General features: G+C 43.1%; 1 protein-coding gene across 1 annotated transcript; it reads left to right on the forward strand.

Annotated features, from left to right (window-relative positions):
* Window positions 1–3,514: 3,514 nt before the first annotated feature.
* On the forward strand, window positions 3,515–21,251 carry HSDL2 (hydroxysteroid dehydrogenase like 2). Its single transcript, XM_065657335.1, has 11 exons — window positions 3,515–3,587; window positions 7,452–7,615; window positions 9,329–9,427; window positions 9,549–9,663; window positions 12,058–12,161; window positions 13,085–13,183; window positions 17,593–17,787; window positions 18,277–18,345; window positions 19,654–19,833; window positions 20,362–20,490; window positions 20,949–21,251. Exons 1-11 carry the CDS (start codon window positions 3,571–3,573, stop codon window positions 21,059–21,061), a joined length of 1,284 nt encoding a protein of 427 aa, XP_065513407.1. The 5' UTR covers window positions 3,515–3,570; the 3' UTR covers window positions 21,062–21,251.
* Window positions 21,252–23,303: the final 2,052 nt, after the last annotated feature.

Raw genomic sequence — 23,303 nt, forward strand, 5'->3', positions numbered from 1 at the left:
AGGCTGATCTTATTTCAGAAAGCACATAAAATTCAGCTTCAGTAAACCAGTTTAAACTGAAGTGTTTCTAGAAATACATATTAGGACTGTCTTTCCATTAATCTGGTCTCTGTTATTCATTATCTGCATTGTAAGAACACTCTGTTGTATTAGACATTGTAAAAACACATAATACAGCACTCTTCCTTCTGCTCCAAAGAAACTAATGGTCATTACGTTTTCCAGCAAATCTAATTGTATGAAGTATTCCTAACACCATACTCACGATTAACATTTCCAAAAGAACAGCCAAACTATAAGAGGAGAGCTGATGAGTGTAAAGGATGCTCCTCATATAATGGAGCTTAAAACATACTTAAGCTGTCAGATTTTTCCTTCCTCTGCTATTCTGAGGGAATGCTCAGGTCAGTCAAGGATATTCAAATACCCTGGGCTTTTCCAGAAAATGTTGGAGTATGGTGTACAGGCAAAAGAAAAAGAAGAATCTTAGAGCCCACATAGTTCACAAATGCTGGTGCAAGATGCGAAAAAAATACAGGGCCACAAGCAAAGGAAAATATATTAGTTCTATGAATCATCAGTAAAGCAAGGTATCTTTTTTTTTTTTTTTTAAGAAAGGTAATTATGATTAAATAGGACCTTCATTTTAGGAGTTTCTCTAAGGTAAAACAGTAAGAAAAGATGCAAATGCTTGACATCTGTGATTCTGTGTGACATGGTAACTAATCTCCTGCATGTACTTATATCACTGACCAAGAGAAAACCTAAAAAGAAATACTAAAATCCCGACAAACTCTTTGATGATAAATTAAATGTGCTAGTAGATAACTGACTGTAACTTACTCATGAAACTGCCTTGTTTTTTCCCCCTTTGGTAACAGACATAAAACTTTACAATACACAGTACGGGTCTTTAAAGTTTTAGTTATTTTGAGCTGAAAATGCAATCTTGCTGTGTTAAACAGACTGTGTTTGTTAGGTGATGCTAGCAAATAATGCTGGCTATAGAAATAGCTGTTCCACAGAAGATGCTCCAGAGGTAGCTGCTTGGCTGTTTATAACACTGATGGGAGAAATGTATTGCCTTTTGAAAATTCCAGTTCTAAAAAAAGCCCTGGAATCTTTGGTAATTCAGTTGAAAGTCCCGAGACTGAACTAACAAGAGCTGTGACAGCCACTTGATCTCTTCATTACCTGCTGCTGATCAGTCTCTGAGGGAACTGCTGTGGAGCGGCTGGTGAGGCTCGCTGAAAAGCATGTGTACCAGCTCTGAACTGGCTGTTGTAGTGCTAAAAGGATTGAATATGTTTCCATATCCTCCAGAGTAGCTGGAAGCCTGCACTAGACACTTGCTGTGGTTTGTGTAATGTAGAAATATTTCGAACTAAATTAGCTCATAGAAGTTTATGCCATGAGAAAAAAAAATCTCCTACATGGAAAAAAAAATAAGTAATTGAAGTCCTTCCTCTTTTCCTGAAAACAAGTGCACTCCAAAGACAGCTGGTTCGATGACAAGATGAGAGGGAGATTTCTGTGGGAGCAGCTGTGTCCAAAATACAGCCAAAACTTTCCATTCCACAAAGACGCATTCCTAAACAGTGCAAGAAAGACAGTGAAGAATTTTTTCCTATCAGTTAATGGAACTGAGGCAGGGGGAGCATGTGGGGACTCTATGAAACACAGCCCTCAAATACACAGGACAGGGCCAGTGACACTGGAAGGGCATAAGCAAGCTTGTTGGGATTGTCAGCTGAGGCAGACATGGTGTTTTCAGAGCTGATCGCTGGCCTGAAAGATCTTCTCACTGTCTTGAGGACACTGGGGGCCTAGCTAACATCGCTCACTAGGACCATTCTTGCTACCTCCCTCTGAATGTCTGTGTTTTTCACATCACCTTCCTCAGGTGAACCCAGGTCACCTGTGGCTGAAGGCTGGGGAATTACAAACAGTTGTCAGAGCAGGGTAGTGGCAGAGACAGCAGTCCTCAATGGCAAGTGGAGCAGTGGCAGCCAGGGAGGTGTCGCTGCAATGCTACAGCAGTGGCTGCATAAATTAAAAGGCCAAATACCTGACCCTGCAAAGTTAAAGTAGTTTTTGAAACAGAACGGCCCATCGGCTTGGTCCATGCATTTTTCCTACAGGAGCCTGCAACTATGTCACAATGTGAACTGCAGTGACAGTAAGCAACACACAAGGGCCAGTGCATCTGCTTACAGCTTAATTTGATTTCTGTTTAAGTCAGTAAAACTGTCTGCCTCAGTTCTTACAGTGGGTTTGGTCCCACTGCGTGATTTCCCTTTCTGGCATCGACTCACTGTGAAACCTGAATCCCTCAGGATGTTGCCCAGGATCTCTGCACAGAAGCTGAAGGGGGAAAAGACAAGCCAAAGGTGGATGCTGGTGGGAGACCTGCCAGCTGTAGCCACAGGCAGGCAGCATGGCAAGGGCAAGAGGAGGCCAGAGCCTTCATCAGGCATCAGAGGGAGGAGGAGATGATGTGGGATGAGTTACGTGTGGATGTGGTGGTGCAGGATTTGGGTGCAAGGGCCAACCTCGCAGTTACTGTGAAATAAGAGAGGGACAAGAGGAGGTGAAAGAGGGGACAGATACAGTTGGGCAGGCAGAAGACAGACAATCCTGCCACAGGCATTTTGATGAACTGGGGAGGTGGGAGATAGAATCATAGAATCATTTTGGCTGGAAGAGACACTCAGAATCGAGTCTAACTATAACCTAACTCTAGCACTAAACCATGTCGCGAAGAACCTCGTCTAAACCACTGCCCTGGGCAGCCTGTTCCAACACCTGACAACCCTTTCCAGGAAGAATTCTTCCCCAATATCCAATCTAAACCTCCCCTGGCACAACTTGAGGCCATTTCCTCATGTCCTATCACTTGTTACCTGGGAGAAGAGACCAACCCCCTCCATGCTATGACCTCCTTTCAGGCAGTTGCAGACAGCGATCAGGTCTCCCCTCAGCCTCCTTTTCCCCAGGCTGAACAGCCCCAGTTCCCTCACCTGCTCCTCATCAGACTTGTGCTCCAGACCCCTCACCAGCTTCATCACCTCCTCTGCACTCTCTCCAGCACCTCAATGTCCTTCCTATGATGAGGGGCCCAAAACTGAACACAGGATTCAAGGTGGGGCCTCAGCAGCCCCGCGTACAGTGCCACGGTCACTTCTCCAGTCCTGCTGGCCACGCCATTCCCGATACAAGCCAGGATGCTGTTGCCCTTTTTGACCACCTGGGCACCCTGCTAGCTCACGTTCACACCCACCCAGCGGGCCGGGAAGGGCGGCAGGACCCTGCATCGCCCGTCAGCCTCGCCCGGCCGCTCCGCCCCTCAGTGCCGCGGCGGCTGTGCGGAGCGGAGCGGGGCGGCGCTCCCCGGCCCTCCCCGCCCCGGGGCGGCGCTCCCCGGCCCTCCCCGCCCCGGGGCGGCGCTCCCCGGCCCTCCCCGCCCCGGGGCGGCGCTCCCCGGCCCTCCCCGCCCCGGGGCGGCGCTCCCCGGCCCTCCCCGCCCCGGGGCGGCGCTCCCCGGCCCTCCCCGCCCCGCCCCGCGCCGCCATGCTGCCCAACACGGGGTAAGCCGCTCTCGCTGTCCCCTCTCCTCCCGCGCCCCCCGCCCACCCCGACACCCCCTCTCCACTCCTCAGGCGGCGGCGGCAGAGCCGCGGGGCTGGGGGCGAGGCTGAGGTAAAAGCTTTTCAGCCGCGGGGGGCCTGTCGGGGCGGGGAGCTGCGGCCGAGGCCTGGGTGGTGCCGGGTACTCCAGGCGGGTCACGCAGGACAGCGCCTGCAGGCGTCCGAAAATGGGCCATATCCCGCAGGATACGAGCGATCCCGCCATGGTGGGCTGCTCGGGGCAGGCCCTGCAGCGCCGTCCCCGCGGCCCGGCCGGTGTGTGAGGGGCTCCGCTGTTCCCCCGCGTCGCGCCCGCCGCCTCTGCCCTGCCCTGCCCTCACCCCCCCCCTCCCCCTCCCCTCCCTTCCCCTCCCCTCCCTTCCCCTCCCCTCCCTCCCCTTCCCTTCCCTCCCCTCCCCTTCCCTCCCCTCCCCTTCCTTCCCTCCCCTTCCCTCCCCCCCCTTCCCTTCCTTCCCTTCCCTTCCCTTCCCTTCCCTTCCCTTCCCTCCCCTCCCCTCCCTTCCCCTCCCCTCCCCTCCCCTCCCCTCCCCTCCCCTCCCCTCCCTTCTCTTCCCTCCCCTCCCCTCCCCTCCCCTCCCCTCCCCTCCCCTCCCTTCCCTTCCCTTCCCTCCCTTCCCTCCCCTCCCCTCCCCTCCACTCCCGTCGGCTGGTGTCTGCGCAGCCTGAGCTACACCAGAGGTGGGGGCCGAGGAGTTTCTCAGCAGCACAGTCCAGGAGATAAGGGGGCAGGTGGGGACTTGCAGAACTGCAGGGAACCTCCGTCAGGATCCTTGGTTTGTGTGGGGCATTTCGCAATGGAAGCGGTTGTTGGAGGACTTTGATCCAAGCTGGGTAGTGTGTCTGTAATTTCATATATATTAATTTTTCTCTCTTATTCCAAGCCAGTACCTTCTTACCTGGCAGTCAGATTTTCTTCCACTATAGGGTCTTGGTTTAGAGGCATTTTGAGCCTTTTTTCTGAGCCAGCACTGCTAGCAGCTGAGAAGATGAGTTGGTGTTATTCGTACCTCTATGTTATAAACAGGATTATTAATTACATTCCTAATGTATGTGTAAGCAAGTTGTTAAAAGTGTCCCTGATGTGGCCTGTGGGTTTCTGTATCAGCAATCGTGCCTGGTCAGAAAGGAACCTATCTTCATTGTTTTTCAAGATCTGTGAGGCCGCAGGGCACAGGCGTGAATTTGACATTTTTCTATCTTATTACCAGAATTCAGCTGCAATAGAAGCAATAAAGATGCAACCTTCACAACACAGGTCATAGGCAATTTTAGATAAGCACATGCTTTAAGAACTTGTAAACTACTGGACTGCTCAGTGAGTTAAGAAATAAATCCTAATCTTCTCAGCTTGCTTTGGAGAGTGAAATGCTCTAAATTCTAGGCAGTTGTTCTGGGGACACTGAGTAAATATTTTAAGAGGTTGGTGCATCTGGCTTTGTGGATGCTGTCACACCAACTTGCAGAGGATAAATGAAACTTCTTGAGTGACACATGATTAGAAGTAAAATTAAGAAGCAAGAATTAAAAAAAAATCAAGTCAGCTCAGTGTTTCAGAAGGGATGAAGTGAAAATTATTTTTTCCTGTTAGCAGGGCTTTGCTTATTTTGATGAACGCTATTTCTGTGGGCTATAGGGACAGAATTGCAGATTGTGGAGCTAGAACTGAAGGAAGGGAACTCCAGAGAATTAATATAATCAGTGGTGATTGTAAACCTAGGGAGAAAAAGGAGGTTTATGTAGGCTGGTGATGTAGTTGTGCTGAGACGAAAAGAAGACTTGAGGGTTATGGCCAGTGTAGGAAGGGTTGGAGGAGAAAACTAGAGAGAGCATAACTGGAATGAACAGAATATGTTCCCTGACATTTTAAATAGAAAAATAATTTTGGGAAAGGACTTGAATCTGCGGCCGGACTCTTCCAAATTGGATCATCGGATACTTCAGATTGGAAGGCACTTCGAGAGGTCTCCAGTCCAGCCTCTTGCTGAAAGCCAGATCAGTTGACAGATCAGACAGGGTTGTTCAGGGATTTGTCCTTTCAGGGTTTGAAAACCTCCAAGGCTGCAAACAGCTCAGTCCCCTGCTCTGTTTCCTGACTCTCATCATGGGGAGGACAGTCTGAACTTCTCCAGTTTGAACCTCTCTTTCTCCAGCTTGAAAAGGCCCGTTGTCTCACATCCTCCAGCGCTGCACCACAGCATCCCATCAATCACCACATATGTACTGGGGGGCTGGTGCGAGGTCCCCCCAAAGCCGTTCTCCAGGCTGAACTGTCTCTCTCACACAAGCATTGAACCTCCAGCCATCCGTGTCTCCCATTTCTCAACACATACTTTGTATTAAGGTACCCAAAACTCATCACAGGATGTACGTGTGATCTTGTGAGTGCCAAACAGAGGGGCACAATCCCTTCCTTTGATCTTCTGGTTCTGGCGTTCGTTCATCCCAGGATGCTGCTGACCTCTGTCCAGGCACACTGCTCGCTTGTGCTCAGCTTGCCCTCTGCCAAGTGCCCCAAGGCCTTTTCAGGAGAGCACTGCCTGGCCGTTCGGTCCCCAGCCTGTGTCGTTGCAGGGACTTTCTTCCTAGGTGGTGCAGGACTGTGCATCTGTCCTTGAATTTCACGAGGCTCCTGTTGACATTCACCTAGCCTGTGGGGGACTCTCTGGATAGCAGCCCTGTACTCAAGCTTGTGAACCCATTGTCCAGCCCTGGGGCATTTTGTCGTCTCATCCGTGTTGCTGACAAAGTTGTCAAACAGGACTGGTCCAGGAGTGGAGGTGGTACACCACTTTTTACTGGTCTCTGGGCAGAGTATGACTTAGTAACTTACCACTGAAACAAAGAAATAACAGCAGAGTCAGTTATACTGTTAAGCAGCATTCTTTGTTTTATCAGCACTGAGAAACACTGGGAATCATCCTCCATAAATGCTCCAACAACTGGATGCTCTTGTGTTGCTATATTCACACTATTATTGCATATTAATTACAGGTTTTTGAAATTTTTAACGTACAATACATCTATACTAAGAAATAATTCATGTAGTTATAATTGATTAGTTTCTTAGTTACAATACATCTATTGATTACTAGTCAGCTACAAGCTGAGCACTCCACTTCCATCTGCCTCTTCCGTCGCGGGGGTGTAATTTAGTGTTCTGCTTACTGCAGAACAATGTTTAGATTTCTTAAAGAGAAGTGTGACCCATTTTTTTGGATACCCGTTGGATTAAATGTAGTTACTGGGAAACTGTTGAGTTTAGTGTAAAACCTTTAAGAGAAGTAATTGCCGTTTCTGAAAATCAAGTTTTTGTCACTTAGGTGTGGCAGCCTGTGCTGGCATTGTGGTTCAGGACTTGAACTTTATACCGCTTTGAGACAGCAGGTTTTTTTGTTTAGAGAGCTGTGACTAGTAAATTACAGAGAGCTGTGTAGGTGTGTTGTCTCATTAGAAATTGGGATTTCATTTCTACAACTTACTCCTTTTCTGTTGTTAGGGCACGTAGCAGCTCTGTTGTAAGCAGTGCGTTGGATCATTTTACAAAAAGAGAATTGTAATTGGGTGACCTGTGTAACCTTCTTGCTTTATAGTATTTGCAAACTCGGAGAGTGGTCTTACCTTCAGCAGCGCTGTACTTCATTGTGGCTGTAGCCGTTTCTTTTGTGTTTAGGGGCTGCTTGGTAAAATGATAAAGGTATTCGTCTGGTTGGAAGACTGCTCTGGTTACTTTTGCCTTTCAAGAATGCTGAAAGTCAATGATGTACAAGTTTTGCTTTGTTCTCCCCCTTTACCCTCAACCTTTAGGAAACTAGCAGGATGCACCCTCTTCATCACGGGCGCAAGCCGGGGCATTGGCAAAGCCATTGCTTTGAAAGCTGCCAAGGATGGTGCGAACGTTGTGATAGCTGCCAAGACAGCCGAGCCCCATCGTACTCTCCCAGGGACTATCTACACTGCTGCAGCAGAGAGTAAGTTGGAATAAATCAGGGTGGGCTTCAAGTGCTAGGCTGGGTTTATGCCCTACCTTAATTGTTACATCCGAGTGGATGCATAGACTCTCTTAGCTCCAATTCACTTTTAATAAAATAAGCTTAGTGCTTCTCTTGCCTCCCGGGAATGCTGGGAGGTATCAAAATATTAGTGCAATTAAGAGTTATGTGTATGGATGTGAAAATGCTACGTTAATTGAGATGTATGTGTGCACCTATTGAGTTAAAAGGGTTAACTTGGCAGAAACGAAACCCCCTTGTGTTCCAGCTTGTCCTCAGTATGTTACTGGGGGCTGGGGGCAGCTGAGCTTAGCTTCTGAGTGATGCCTATTAAACCAAAGTGACCTCAAGTCAGCACTATAGGTCTAATCGTGCTCAACAGGCAGTCCGGTGTTCCATTGAATTCACATGATTACAGGTTCATCAGTAGTGCAGGGCCAGGTCATGGTCATTGAATTTACACGCACAGATTCACGAATACTATAATATATACTATAGTTCTGAGTGCATCCAATGAGAGATTCTCACAACTGGATCCACTGATAATGAGGCTTATTAAAGCAACAGGTACAAGTTCTTTTAGATTGCCATTGATAAAATATACTGTCTGCAAAAATACACTTTAGTTGCAAAAATACGCTTTGGTACCAAATATATACATATTTTAAGATGACTATATGTCACTACTAATATGATTACAAATACAAGCTTGAATTCTAAGTTTCCTGGGGAAACAATTGGTATAAACAAGTGTGCAAATCTTACCCAAAAGTGAAAAAAAGAAGAAAGATAGCTTCAGCCCATCAACTGATCCCAGAAGTCTGCGATTCTAACTCCGTGACTTCTCAGTGATGGTGTCTTCCCTAACTTTCCCCTATTGTTGGGGTATTTTATACTATTTTCTACATTTAGGTGGAGCTTGAGTGACTCTAGTCATACATACCTTTGTTATTGATTGGCGTACAATTCTCATGCTTTGATTTTAAAGGTATAGACTTAAAATAATTCAGAGAGCATGCTTGAGAGAGAATAGAGCTATGATGGAGGCAGGTAGCTTTTGGGATGGAGGTGTGTTTTGGTATTATAATGAGATTATAATGAGCAAAGTTCATCGACAGGACAAATTTTGCCACACCTGCTAGCTCAGCAACTAGCATTTTGGAGGGACTGGAATATTTTTCTCTTATCTGACAGCAACTATGTGCACAGTACCATCTGGTTCCTCTACCTGCCTTGTACACAGAGCCTGGCCGCAGTATCTCCACACCGTTCCACCTTCCGTTCTCCTTGGTGCCAGCACACTGGGCTCCCCCCATATACTGACATCCAAGAACATAGGCCAGGCTGGTGGGGAGCGGGAACTGTGCAGAGCAGATTCCTCGCAGGCCGAGCAGCTGCCTTATGTGCCGAGGATGTGGTTATAACTTTATTCTCAATAAGTGTACCTTCAGTAATTACTTTCAGTAATTTTCCCCCTCAGTAGTTATTCCACAGTACTATAGACATTCTCAATGTTGAGTTTTGGATTTGGTTTCCTTGTTCTTTATACAACACGTAAAAAGGTCACAATGTAAAAGTGCGATTTTCAATGCCTTCTAGAAGCACGTCATTAAATGAGAGATCTCAGGAGGTTTATGCTATTTGTTCCCTCTGAGAGCAAATTTTTAAATGTTTAATTTTTTAATTCTGCAGTTGAAGCGGCTGGAGGAAAGGCTTTGCCATGTGTTGTTAATGTGAGGGAAGAAGAGCAAATCATTAATGCCGTGGAGAAAGCTGTGAAGACATTTGGAGGTAGGCTAAGGTGTGGAGAAGACAGTAACAGGCAGATTGTTCGAACAAAAAGACAACAGCCTGCCTTATTTGTGCTTTTTGTCTTTAAATGCTAATGTGAAATGGCTTATTTTGAAACCAGGGATTGATATTTTGGTGAACAATGCAAGCGCCATCTCTTTGACTGGCACTTTGGAAACAGAAACGAAGAAGGTCAATCTAATGATGGAGGTCAATGTACGAGGAACCTACCTTACGTAAGTGCTGAGAGAGGGAAGCAAAGTAATTGTAACAAAACGTACGATGTTATCTCAGCTTTTCTGAGAAATCGTGTAGCTGTCTTGCTGCCCTGGACCTGGAGAGCGAGTGTTCTACATGTGCTTACAGGAATTGCTCAGTTATTTGCCAGCTGATTTGGAATTAATATTTGCAAGAATTCATTGCAAGTTGGAGAAAACAGGAGCCTTATTACTGTACTCATTAAGTGTTCACAAGCTCCTCCATGCAGGTAGAAAGCAGAAACTCATTTATTTCAAATGGAGCTTCAGCTTGGCTTTGTTAAATGCTGCCTGCTCTTTCAGGCAAAATGACTAACTCTTTTCATACATCAAATGCAACATCTTGTTTGTCATCTTCCTTCTCATAAGCTTCTTTCTCATCTTTAGAGACATTACATAACTTAATCTTAGATGTATCTTAATGATCTAAAGTGTTCTCCACCTACTTTCAGCTAATCAGTTATGTCATTTATTTAAATTACTATACCAAGATTTGATTTCACAATTTCTGTGGTCCTTGTTTTGCTTATTTTTTGGAAATGGATTCAGTAGGTGGGCTCATCCTTAGATTTACAGGGTGCCATTCAAAGTTCCTCTGTTTCAAAATGAAAACTTTTATTTTGACAGGGTTGTATTTTTTAAAAAAAGGCCTTAGAATGATGCGGATTCTCAATTCAGTTGTTGCTGGATGTGATCAGGAGCTTTTGTATCAAGTTTTATCTGTTACAGTGTCTGCAATTCTCCTTTGTGCAGATGAATCTGGTTATCAGATATGATTATATTCCTTAATGTTCTTTTGCTAAGAATCAGTGAAGGGATTTGCCATTATGATAGTTTAAAAACACAGCTGAATAGCAGCTTTCTGAATCAGAGAGACACGTGCACAGCATGTAGATGGCATGGAGAGTGAAAGGGTGGAAGAATGAAAACCTCTGCTTGCAGTGTGTGATTGCTGTGCTTCCACCTTGTGATGTCTGCATTCGAAAGACTGTAAGTGGTTCTGTGTGCAGAAAGCAAAATTGGCATTCCAGAAGACACTTTGTGGATATATCTTGCTAAATCTCTGAATGGATTCCACTGTATTGCCAGTGGCAAGCTCTGTTTACTCCACACCACCCAACAGGGACAATCACTTCCTTGATGGTACATCTAGCTATTCCATATTAATGGAGGGTTCTTAAAGTCATGTTTCCTTTGGGTGCTACTCTGCCTTGAAAAGATTAAAAAATGAGTTCTGTGTTACTGCAAATGGAAGAGTATACGAAAGATTAATGCCTCTCAAAAGAAGTTACAAATTACTACTGCTTTTATAGCTGTTAGTTGGAAGACCTAGTCAAGCATTTCAGCCTTTTCTTCCCCTTGCTTTATATTTTGCTTCTGTTTGTAATTTTTAGAGATCCGTTTGCAATTTAATATTGAGAAAGCTATAATAGGTAAAAAAAAAATTGTGTGGATTTTTTGCCTGTGTGGAGGAGGTAAGGAGGATGTCCCACCTCACGGAGTATACCTGTTGATGCATTCTTGGTTCCCGTGCATTAAGGAATTGAGACATCTGTCTGTTAGTGAACCTCACACACTGCCACTGAAAAGATTTGAGACCACAGAACATGTAAGCGGGTGGTAAATTATTTACTTTACTACTTTAATGATTTTGCATTTGAAGGTGTCCCGTCTGTGGCTGACAGTATGCGTGGGTTCTGTTGAAATGTGTGAATAGTAGGTCAGTAGTGTAGTCCACTGCAGCGCCATTCTTGCTATGAAGCTTGATTAAAAATTCTCCAGTAGAGACCAAAAGTAAACATACACCCTACTGCTAAAAGTGGAGTCAAATGATGGTTTCTTTAAAGTTATGATTTACAGATATATGTAAATTCTAAGCTGAATGAAATAGTGAGTCTTCCAATCAGCAGAGAATAGGTTTTTAGTTTTGCTTGGAATATTTGTAATAGCCTTTCACTATACAGTATATTTCTTTAACATGATTTTAAAGAAGGAATAGGTATGTGATCAGAAGGCAAAGCATTTATGACTAAATGATGCTTTGAACTGTTAATTTTGCTTGTTGCCACAGTGGTTTGTTGCACTTGCCAGAACTATTACAACGAGATTATGGCTTCTAAGCATCTGGAAAATCAGCTTTAGGAGATGCTTCTGCACTATTTGGAGAATGTGGTTCAGTGTAGTAGGAATGAATACTAGGCTTGAGATAAGTGAGCTAGGACAGATTTTTTTGTTTTTCTTTATTTCAGTTAAATAACTGATACAAGAGCAGGTTCTCAGCTTCATGAAAATGAAAATAATGGTCTGCTAGTATGGTTTTTCCTGTGTTCCATAAAATAAGAGATAACTGACTTGTCTGAATTTATCTTTCAGGTCTAAAACATGCCTTCCCTACTTGAAGAAGAGTAGGAACCCCCATATCCTGAACCTCAGCCCACCTTTGAATCTGAATCCCACATGGTTCAAAAATCATTGTGGTGAGTAGCATTCAGTGCCTTCTTTTTCAAGAACCATGTAAATACCTGGTGAAATGTGCAGGAGTGCCAGCCCAGAATGCTAGATCATAAATCCTTAGCGCTCTATACAGACTGGGAGTAATGGTTCCCGAAGTGTTTCATACCAAACCTAAAATAAATTGTTTTGTGGGAAAACATAGTGCAAGTTTCGTGGCCTAATACATCCTCTGTATTTTCAATGTTTTCAAGGTCTGTGCTTTTTCATTGGACTTCTTAAGACTACAAAATATTTTCTGTACCAAATAGAGATTGAAACCCAGAATCTGTTTTCTTACCAGTTCAACTTCACATTGGATTTAATAAAGTTTGATGTTCTCTTTTAAAATGGAAATTAATTTTGAGGTGGGCAAAGGACCTCATTTTGTCTTGAGGTTAGTGTTGCTCATTTTAAAACTGTAAAAAATCCTTTCAATTTCAGACACTCGTCATGTTAAACTCCTCCAGCAAGTCCCAGTTCTTTTCCTCAAGAAGTTTCTCTTCTCAGAATAATTAGATTACAAGGATTTAGAAATGGGTTTATTATTTTTCTTCCCCTTTTTGTTTTGTATAGAATACTAGTTTGGTCGTTAGCAGCTAGTACACCTTGGGGCTGTTGAAAAATTTGTGCTGTGTATGAAAAGTGCAACAAAACCACCATACGGCTAGGCTTCAGTCCTTGCTTTTGTCAAAACATGCGTAGCTCTCATTTTATTTGTAGTGAAAAGATAGCAGGCTACACTTTGTATCTGCTGGAGGTGGTGGGAAGAAGGGAGATATTTTAACTCTAGGGAGATGTCCCCCATAACTTAGTTCTCCTTATGAACAAATAATTTGCCTTTTCTTCATAATTGAAGTCCTGTTGATAGAGCGTTAATTTTATATTTTTTTTGTACTTCTTGTCTTAGCTTATACCATTTCTAAATATGGGATGTCCATGTGTGTCTTGGGAATGGCAGAAGAATTTAAAGGAGAAGTTGCTGTCAATGCTTTATGGCCTAAAACAGGTGATTTTTTTTTAATGGTACTAAAATAGTGACTTTCTGTGTTTTGATTATACTTCTAACTTCTTTGGAATTGATTCAGGATACCGAGCTGTTATTTTGCGTATTCTTTGTTCATCTTGCATGGATGCTGGTTTTCGTTCCTAGTTCTCACTAGGCCATTGTCACTTTGATCCAAACTCATCTTCAGCTAGTTTGCAACCCGTTCAGTTGGCTGAAGCATCTATGTAATGTTTGGCTTGTCTGTTCTCTTTCTTAAGCACCTGGAGTTTTGGTATGGACAGAATCACAGAAGTATTGGCATGCTTTCATTAGTGGGTACTAAACGTCTGTGTATGTAGTACTATTTAGAACTCCTTCCTAGTTAAATTGCAAGAGTGTAGATGGAGTTGACAGGATATATACCTCTGTAAATGCAGAAATAATTTTTAAAAAATGTGTTCCCACATGTTTTGGCATAATGGGTCAGCAAATGGTTCTTCACAGAACCGTCTGCTTGCAAGTTACAGGAAATCAAAGAGCTCTATGGAAGAAAAACAACTCAATACTCCCACGCTGTATTAACTTCAGTTTATTGTCTGTGGATCTGTGAGGAACAGGGCTGCTGTTTGAGCTGTAGTCAGCTGTTTGCCAAAGAGGCCAGTCTCTTCACCCCAAACACATCAATGTACAGAAATGATACTGATGTTAAAATCAGTAAATACAGGAGGTAGTCCTGCCCTTTGATGTTGTGAGCCCAGTCATTGTGTTAGGGAACATTACAACAGCAGAGTTTATTTCGTTATCTAGTGGGGGGAGGGAAGAAGGAAGAGGAAATAAAAATACGAACTAAGACCCTCTTCTGGGCTTAGTGCTCCAGTGTAAGAAATGTTTGTAGCAGACACTTTTCAAGATTTTCCTGTTAGGAGTTGCGGGCCCCTTTTGACTTCTGGTGTGGAAGCTCTCTGATTTGCTTCCTCTAAAGTGAATATGAGCAAAACTTAATTATTTCAGACAAAATCAGCTGAGTCTCTTTGTTTAAATACTGTAGGTGTTACTCAGCTGAACACTTGGTTAGTATGTCTGACAGACCTGGTCCTGTTTCATTAGTCTGGATGCTTACATCCTAAATTCTCCCAGTAAATGGATGCTTCATCATTCTGCTCACACAATGAGTTTTACCCATAGAAATATTTTGGTAAGGGATTGGCTTTTTGAATGACAATTATTCGTGATAATTTTGTTACCACAAAACCTGTACTGTGTGTTTTGAAGAGGATAAGCTCTTCATCTTCGATGTACTGAAGGCAACTGCACATGTAACTTCAAGGTCTGGATTGGCCTCCTGGCAGGGGAGTGAAAGCTTACCTTTCAGGTTTTGGGTCTCTGTTGAATTTTTTTATTTCTGAAGCAATGAGAAGAAAAATGCACTTGTTTCCACATCATTGCTTCTTGAGTGCTCCAGGGAAACCTCAGAAAAGTTTCAGTGAAGATTTCCCAGGATCTATCTTTGTTGTCTGGAATAGAGCCATGAAACTTGGTTCTTGAACCTTTTAGTGCCCTTGACCTCATGCCTATCCCACCTGACTTATCCCTAAATTGCTGCTGCTAAATAGGTTTTATAACTCCTCAAAATCCTATACAGAGGAGTAATTTGCTTTTCGATTAGCAGAGGTGATATTTTGTCTACCATTTTGTGCTTTTTGGTCATTGACTGATTATCTAATGTAAATTGTACATGCGAGTTAGGGACAGTGAAGGAATTTATCCAGAGTATCTTATTCAGACAGAGTTGTATCAGGCTGCAGACAACATGACTAATTTGACTGATTTTCTCACACAAAAGGTGTTACAAGTTTACTTGTGTCTTGTAAATGCACATATTTACACGCTGCATAGGCACATTATGTGCACCGTCCATAGCTTTCTGATTCTGCCACACCTTCTCTCTATGATTCTGGATACGATATAGAAAACATCCAGTACTGTTGTGGTTTTATGTCTCCCAACATACTGTTAAAAGCTAAAGAATTCTTCCTGAAGAGACCAACATGCTGTACTAGGTCTTTATTTTGCAATGTAGGTGTTCTCCCCTGCCCCTCTGTATAATTCAGCCTCCTGTTTTTCACGGCAAGGGAAAATGGAACCTGGGAGAATTTGTCCACCTGCTTACTATGAGAAGATTTTCAGAGGGTTGGCTAGCTTTATAGGCAGAAATTATGTTAGTCTTACGTTGCATAGTTGAATACATTTTTTTTTCTGGTGTTTGCAGGTGCTGTTAGCATTCCAAATGTCAGTAATAGTACCAGTGTCCCAGATGTGTTCTGGTATTAAAAGATATCTATGATTAAGCTTCTACAAAATCTGACTTTCTTACTGGAGGGAAACCCAAACCAAAGAAAGTGGTATTTTGTGCATTACAGTGCCACTGTGCCCTTGGTAACGTGTTTGTACCTGCTAAAATAAATAAGAAGATGACAATACAGAAGCTGGCACTTGTTGTAGAGTGCAGCTAATATCTGTTCTCCTCAGGAACCTGCAGAACGTGAGGCTTGGAAATGCAGGAAGACTCAGTTTACAAATGACAACAGTATAGTCTAATAAGTGTTTTTCTAAATAAAGATTTCTCTCTGTGAGATGCTGCAAAGTAACTTAAACAGAAATTAAGCTTTCTATAAAATCAAAGGTATGCAGACAGGGCTTTGTATTTGCTGAATCCATTCTTGCTCATTCAGTTTAAGACTGTTAGAAATATTAGGTGAGCAAATTCTCCAGTATAAAAAAATGTTCTTTTAAAAGTTATTTTCCAAAAGTGAGAAAATTAACTATTTTTGTATGATCACCAGAGAGACAAGAGTTACAGGCTCCCATGGTATCTAAAATACTGTTGCAAAGTTCTGAATTAAAAAATCTGCTATAATCTCATACAAATTTGATTAGCCTCAGTGCTAATATGGGTGCCAATATCTGTTCATTAATCTGACTCTGAACATGTGAAAGTATGCTGGTAATAGGATGCCAGGAGCTCTCCATTTGTCTAAAAGTGAAAGAGGAAGCCTACCAAAAGGGCAAGGGGCAATCCCATCACTAAGAGTGTTTGTGAATAATAAAAGTTGTCCTGGGATAGAACTGGAGGACTCTTCGTTTGCATTAGAGGAAAAACAGCAGCACCTTCTATGAAACAGTGTGCAGCCAGACTATGAGGCAGTAGCTGTTCAAAGCCTTTTTGCTTCAGTCTGTGCACATAGACTTATTCTGCTCAGAAAGGCAATAGCTGACACTAACAGAGAAGTGGCAGAAATGTGGGCTAGGAAAACTGAACAGATTAATGAATCCTCAGAATAGTGGAATATATTCACATCAACAGAACCTGGTAAATTTCGTCAGAGTATTTGACAGAAGTATTCTCTGAACTGCTGTCTTGCAGGACAGGTCACATTTCAGAGGACCAAAGAAAGGCAAATTCAGGCATGTCAACCAGGCTCAGCTGGGTGTCATCTGCAAACTTGCTGGGGGTGCACTCGATCCCACTGTCTATGTCACTGATGAAGATCTTAAACAGTACTGGTCCCACTACAGACTCCTGAGGGACACCACATGTCACCAGTGTCCCACCAGATATTGTGCCATTGACCATGACTCTCTGGGTGCCACCATCCAGCCAGTTCCTCATCCACTGAACAGTCCACCCATCAAATCCATACTTCTCCACTTTAGAGAGAAGGATGTTGTGGGGGACCATATCAAAGGCTTCACAGAAGTCCAGACAGACAGCATCTGTAGCCCTCCCTTTGTCACAATGTCAGTAGCTCCTTTGTGGGGAAGCATAAAGAAGACTAATGGAATGGTGCAGAAGTTACTAGAATTGGTTAATAAAACAACCAGAACCTTAAGAGATCTGGATTTTATTCTTGGGTCTAACACAGCCTTTATGTGGAATATTGAACAACTTATTTGAGTTTTTGCTACTTTGTTTCTCATCAACTTATGAAAGACCCTTTGGTATCTCATGGGAGTTACTACAAGGCTAAAAATAAGCATGAAGATTTTCAGTGTGATAACCACCAAGTGAAATAACCTCTTAATGACTGATGTGTCATATGTTCACTTTGAGGAAAACAGTTGTCCTGTTAGGTTTTTCGTGTTTTGAGAAGGAAATCCGAGGCAGGGGGGGGCATTGATAAAGGGATAGACAAATGTGACCGTTATAAAAAGTCCTGCCTGTCATCCACGTTTTGGTTCCTTTAATAGTTTTCTGGTTTTTACTGGTGCATGTAGAGAATTATTTGTTCCTTGGTAGTATTTAATAGCTGTGTCTTTCTACAATTTCCTTTTGTGTGAAAGCAAAACAAAGTTTGTATACTTGCCAGAGAAATAGGAATTTCATGTTGTCAGTGTTAAAGCTTTGTTTTCTTATCCTCCAAACTTTCTAGCCATACATACAGCTGCTATGGATATGCTGGGAGGATCTGGAGTAGAAAAACAGTGCAGGAAAACCGACATTCTTGCAGATGCTGCATATTGCATTTTAACAAAACCAAAAAGTTTCACTGGAAACTTCATTATTGATGAAGATCTGCTGAGAGAAGAAGGAGTTAAGGATTTTGATGTCTATGCAATTGCACCAGGTAAAACAGATCTTTAAGATGAGAAGTAAGTTCAGGAAGGAAGTATGGAGAATATTAATACAGTTTTGTTTCTAGGGGCTCTTAAATTAGTCTGTAAAAAATTGCATTGCCTCAGCTTTCAGAACATGACTTCCTGGAAAGCACATATGAGTCCACTGAAATTCTAATCAGCAAGTGCTTATTAAATTAAAAAAATACTTTAATGAAAAGAAAATGGACCTGCACTGTAGATGTATATATTACTATTTACCAGCTAGTGAGAGATTTTTTTTTCCTTCTTCTTCACATGTTTTTCATTGCAACTGCAAGAGGGTTCCAGGTCAGATTTTCAATGAAACAAATTCTAAACATGTTATTTCATGTTATGTCTTTCCTTCAAATTGTAGTTGATTTCCTTCTAAACCTGGCTGTAGTTTCTTACAAAGTAGATTCCTGTTTGTGCTGTTCAACTTTACTTGGATTTACTGTTAGATTTTTCTTCCATTTTAGGTCACTCACTGATACCTGACTTCTTCTTGGATGTTCCAATTGACACAACAGCCCTGAAACAAAAATATGGTAGGGAAAGCACTGTGTGTGAAAGGCTATCATTTCTGATAATAATGAATGCCCTCGCTATTTCAAGTTGTTTTTTCTTTTCTCCCAAGAGCTTGGACTCCGCTCAAGCTATGTGGCAAAAACCCTTTTCTCATTTGGAGGGTATGATTTATGGAAATTACTCTGTACTTAAAGCTAGGGAAAGATTGTTACCTCCTGCAGGACTTTCATGTTATAAAATCAGTGGCTTATTTTGAAGGATGTTTTTTTAACAATCTGAATTGTGGTAGTATGAAGGTCACAGGTAAATATTGCTGGAAAAAATAAATAGCAACAGCACATTTTGCAGCAGTAAAAGAATGCAGCGTATGGCCTCTAATGCTTCTTAGATAAAACTTGCATGGTTTACACCATTTAAATATCTCTTAGATTAAATGGAGAAGTCCTTTTTAGAAAAGCACTGGTTTTGCTTTTTCAGAATTGTAGTGTGTCAAATAGGAGGGCAACTAAGAATACTGATGAGGTTTCACAAGAGTGCCAAAATAGGGACAGGAGAAGGGCAGAGGCGGCAAAGTCTGAACAGTCCCTTTCCCTTGAAAATACTGTATGAGCAATCGCACTAGGACTGTACTGCCAGGGACACGCGGTGTTAGTTCCCTGGGCCTCGCAATGCGGGTTATTTAGTAGGGACTCACAGAATAGTCCTAACTATTTTTTTTGTATTTAAGAGACATGTGAGACTTTCTACAATATTTTCAGAGGCTGTTCAACTTGATCAGCGTTGTAAATTGCAAATGCTGTCCTTTCTTGTTAAATGTATGTGTTCATGGCAGTATAGTAAAACTTGATTAAAGCAGTGAATTGATGTAGAGCTTAAAAGCCTTTGCAGAAGAATTAATGAAAATACCAATGTTTTTAGCAAGACAGAGAAGACAGAAGTATTTTGAGGTGAAAGTGGTATTTATTAAAGACACTGTTTTTTGTGAGTGATGTCAGGAGTATGTAGGTTGCATTAGAAAATGATGTGCTAAGTGTGTGATGAACTGTGAACAGTCAGAATTAGAATTTTGCTATGGTTTTATTTTCACTTTTCTTTTGACATATTAAGAAGAGAAATATATTGCAGAATTACTTTTAGTGCTCTACACCTGTTCAGATTCCCAGGTGCTAAAAACATCATTTATCAGTATTCATACTGAAATGGGAAAATATTCATTTTCCCTACTGTGAAGCTTATGTCTTTTCAAACAGAGTTCTCTGTGCAATATTTCTACATGCAGTTTTAAACTGTTTTACATTTGTAAGAGAAAAATAATGTCATTCCTGTAGGTGCTTCTGAAGCATTCAAAGAGGAGAAGAAATTAAGCGGATCCCAGCCTGAAGGACCTAAGATTAACACAGAATCTACTTCAGCCAATCCTGTTGCAGAAACATTCAGAGTTATTCAGGGGGCAATGAGTGAAGAGTATGTGAGAACTACTCAGGGTGTCTTTCAGTTTGAATTATCTGGTAAGACCATTGCTTGTAAAACCTTCACATGCTCACACTCCTAGCAAAAGGCACTTCGTGTTTTCAAACAGAAACGCTCACTTTTCCTAGCTGATCCCAAAACAGACCACCTTGTGTTCTGTTCTGTATGACGTTCCTTCTCAGAACCAACTTCAGCAGGCAGGATGCTTGCTGCTGCTCCGGGTGCATGCAGGCAGGCTTTGTCACAGGGTCAGTGTGACAATCGGCAGGGGTGCTCGCAGGGCCCCGTTTAAAGTGCCAGCCGCCACCAGCTCTGCCGGCAAAGTGCTGCCTTTGTGCTCTTCTGCCCATGTCCCTGATACGTGGTGCTGTGGGGGGTCTGCCAGAGGCTGGCTCGGCCTGCACACAGAACATGGGGCAAGTGGTTGCTTCTTGCGGAGCACCGCTGTCAGATGTAGTATTGTGTCACTGCTCCAAACGGACACGGCAGCGGCCATTGGGCTGGGAGGAACAGGGAGGGCACAGCGCTCTTTGCTGCCTTGTCACCTCTTTCCACTGTCTGTTTAGGTGATGAAGGAGGCACTTGGTATATTGACCTGAAAACCAATGGTGGGAGCGCTGGTTTTGGAAAGCCTCCTGTGACAGCTGATGTGTTTATGAGCATGTCAAGTGATGACTTTGTGAAAATGTTCACAGGTGAGTGACAGAGGCATTTGCCAGGGCAGGCAGAGGTATGGGTGCCCAGAAAACCTTCTGCTGATGGGCAAATAGACAGCCTCCTCACTTTGTGATCCTGGGATGGAGAAGCTTTTGGCTTTCTGTGGCTCAAGTGAAAGTGCAGGATAGAACCTCTGGGATTTTTCTGAACTCTCATGTTCTGTGAACAGCAAAACCACAAAAGCTTACACTGTTTTTTTTTTAACTAGGTATTTAAATTTTAGCGGGAAGTGTAGCTTCAGAAAGAATCCAGTCAATCTGTTGGAGTTCTGTTCTGCGCATCTCTAATCTGTGTTTCCTAAATGTGCACAACTTTTACAGCAGAACTCTGTAGCAATATAGTTGCTAGGTCTCAATGTAGTGGCATTACATGTTCCTGTGCGCAGGTTGTGTGCAGTTCCTTTTCATTTTCCGATGGTTCTGTTTCTTCTTTTTAGGTAAACTAAAGCCAACCCTGGCCTTCATGTCAGGAAAATTAAGGATTAAAGGTAACATGGCACTAGCACTAAAGCTTGAGAAGATGCTGACACAGTTTAACTCTAAACTGTGAGGGGAAACCCTTACTAGCAGAACAGTGGCCTTTCAGATATAACCGCAATGTTGTTTTAAAATGGTAGTCCTAATTTTTCTCTAATGCAATATGAGAAGTATGGATAAAATGTGAGATTTTTAAAGAAGATATAACTGTGATTAAGACAAGCAGGTGTTTGTGATTAAACAAATTCCTTCTCAAGAATACATGTATTACGTTGCAGGTGTTTTCTTTACTTCTGTTCCTCTGGATCAATGTAGGACACCTGAAGTGAGCTTTTTCCCCCACATAGTTACTTGCACACATGTCCCATAAAAAAGGTGGGGGGAGCAAATGTCACCCTGCAGATCTGTTTCTGTGACAAAAGTGCCATGCAGAGATTCCTGAGCTGGCTTAGAAGTGGAAGCAATATGGGCAGTTTAGCGGGGCCCTAATTACCCCTGGTAAATGAACATCTCAGTAATTCTTTTTTGCTTTCCTGAGTTTGTTACCTGCATTAGCTCTTGTACCCTGTATTGCACTGAGGCTGCACAGACATAGGGAGTATAGGCAAGTTTTCTTTTTGTGAAAAGATGCATCCCTGCACACACAGACACACAAACACGCACACACACAGAGTCCCCTGTTCCTGACTGCCACAGACAAGGCGCTTCCTTCACAGCCCCTTCATGTTGCATGACAAGGGTTAATCTGCACTGCCACAGCCCGCCCCTTCCCCTGCCTTCCCTTTGGCTGGTAAAGATTGAAGCTCTCTATTGAAAGCACACATGTCCCCACATGTAAGTGGACAACTGCACACATGGTCCGCAACTTCGTGTGACAGCATCTGCAAAGCCAGGTGCACCAGCCTCATAAAATATTTATTCAGTGTCCCTGTCAGAGACTGAAAAGTATAATGGCTCAAACATTGTGGCAAAACCAGTTCATCCAGCTGCAGGAGATGGGACATCGGGGATAAGGTGAATTGCAATTTACACATCAATGACAAGCTAAGGAGCCACAGACAAAGGCTGGCTGGCTGACACAGGAGGTGGAGTGCATGTTGGAGAGCACGTAGCTCCATCTTATGGTACGCCCAGCATGGCACTAACGGCAAAGCTGAGACCCTTCGAGACTTCTCCATCTTTCGCAATCACCTCCCAGTGATGCCCGCACAAAAGACCAAAGATGATGCAAGCAGGCAATCCAGAGGACTATAAGAGCCCACTTGTTTAAGCACTGGTGTTGCCCACCCACCATCCTGAGCACCACTCAGCCCATCAGTCTCACTGCAGGAACTGAACAAGACACCGGAGGAAGCCACAGATCTCTGGATCCAAGACTATGAACCCCATCATACAAAAAGTGGAGCCGTAAGGATGGTAAAATCTTTCTCTCTCTTCCCTATTCTTCTATTCTTTTGCTTTCCTTTTTGCAAGTAATATAATAACATAAGATTTACAGCCCCACAGGTGCCATGAACTTTTTTATGTTTACCAATTGAACCTAAAATAACATAAATCCTTCTGCCACCAAATAATTTTCCAATTGGGCCAAGCTGCAAAATAAAAGCCTTTTGTTTACGAACCTTAAGTGTTGTGTACGCTGTTTTCCAGCCAAGAGGACCAATGAACCTGAGTCACCTCTTCCCTCACCCATACCTTTGGGGGTGATGTGACAGTCCCCAAAAGACCTGCCTGAAATTTAGAGCATTTTACTCTCCAAAGCAACCTGAGAAGCTTGCAAGACTTATGATTTATTTCCTAACTCACTGAGCAGTCTAATAGTTTACAAGTTTTTAAAGCATGTGGTCATCTAGAATTGCTTATGACCTGTGTTGTGAAGGTTGCATCTTTATTGCTTCCATCACAGCTGAATTCTGGTAGTAAGACAGAAAATGCCAAATTCACCTCTATGCTTTGCAGTCTCAGGGATCTTTACAAAAATTGAGAGAGGTTCCTCTCCCAGCAGACAGGCAAGTCTAGGGGCGCAGAGCGGGGTGCATGGCCCCGTGTTGGGCAGCGGAGGGCAGCCCCCATGGGACAGGGCAGCACTGTGGGGCTGTGCCCAGTTCAGCGCCCCGTTCAGCGCCCTCATCCTGCCGGCCTGCAGCCTCGGTGACTGTCAATAAAACCCACAATTGTTAGAGAAGAAACAACTTGGCCTGATTGCGTTGCCCAACAATGAACATATTTTTCTTAATAACTTGCTAGAGTGATTAAAAGAAGAATGATGTCTCAAAATTCTGATGTTTCAAGGATAATTTTTTTCATTTTCACTT

The sequence above is a fragment of the Caloenas nicobarica genome, chromosome Z (assembly GCF_036013445.1).
Source record: "Caloenas nicobarica isolate bCalNic1 chromosome Z, bCalNic1.hap1, whole genome shotgun sequence".
In the NCBI taxonomy this organism is placed as follows: Eukaryota; Metazoa; Chordata; class Aves; order Columbiformes; family Columbidae; genus Caloenas; species Caloenas nicobarica.

Coding starts and splice junctions, on each gene's coding strand:
- HSDL2 (XM_065657335.1), top strand. Junction 7,616..9,328: donor CTACACTGCTGCAGCAGAGA/GTAAGTTGGAAT, acceptor TTAATTCTGCAG/TTGAAGCGGCTGGAGGAAAG. Junction 13,184..17,592: donor TGCTTTATGGCCTAAAACAG/GTGATTTTTTTT, acceptor CAAACTTTCTAG/CCATACATACAGCTGCTATG.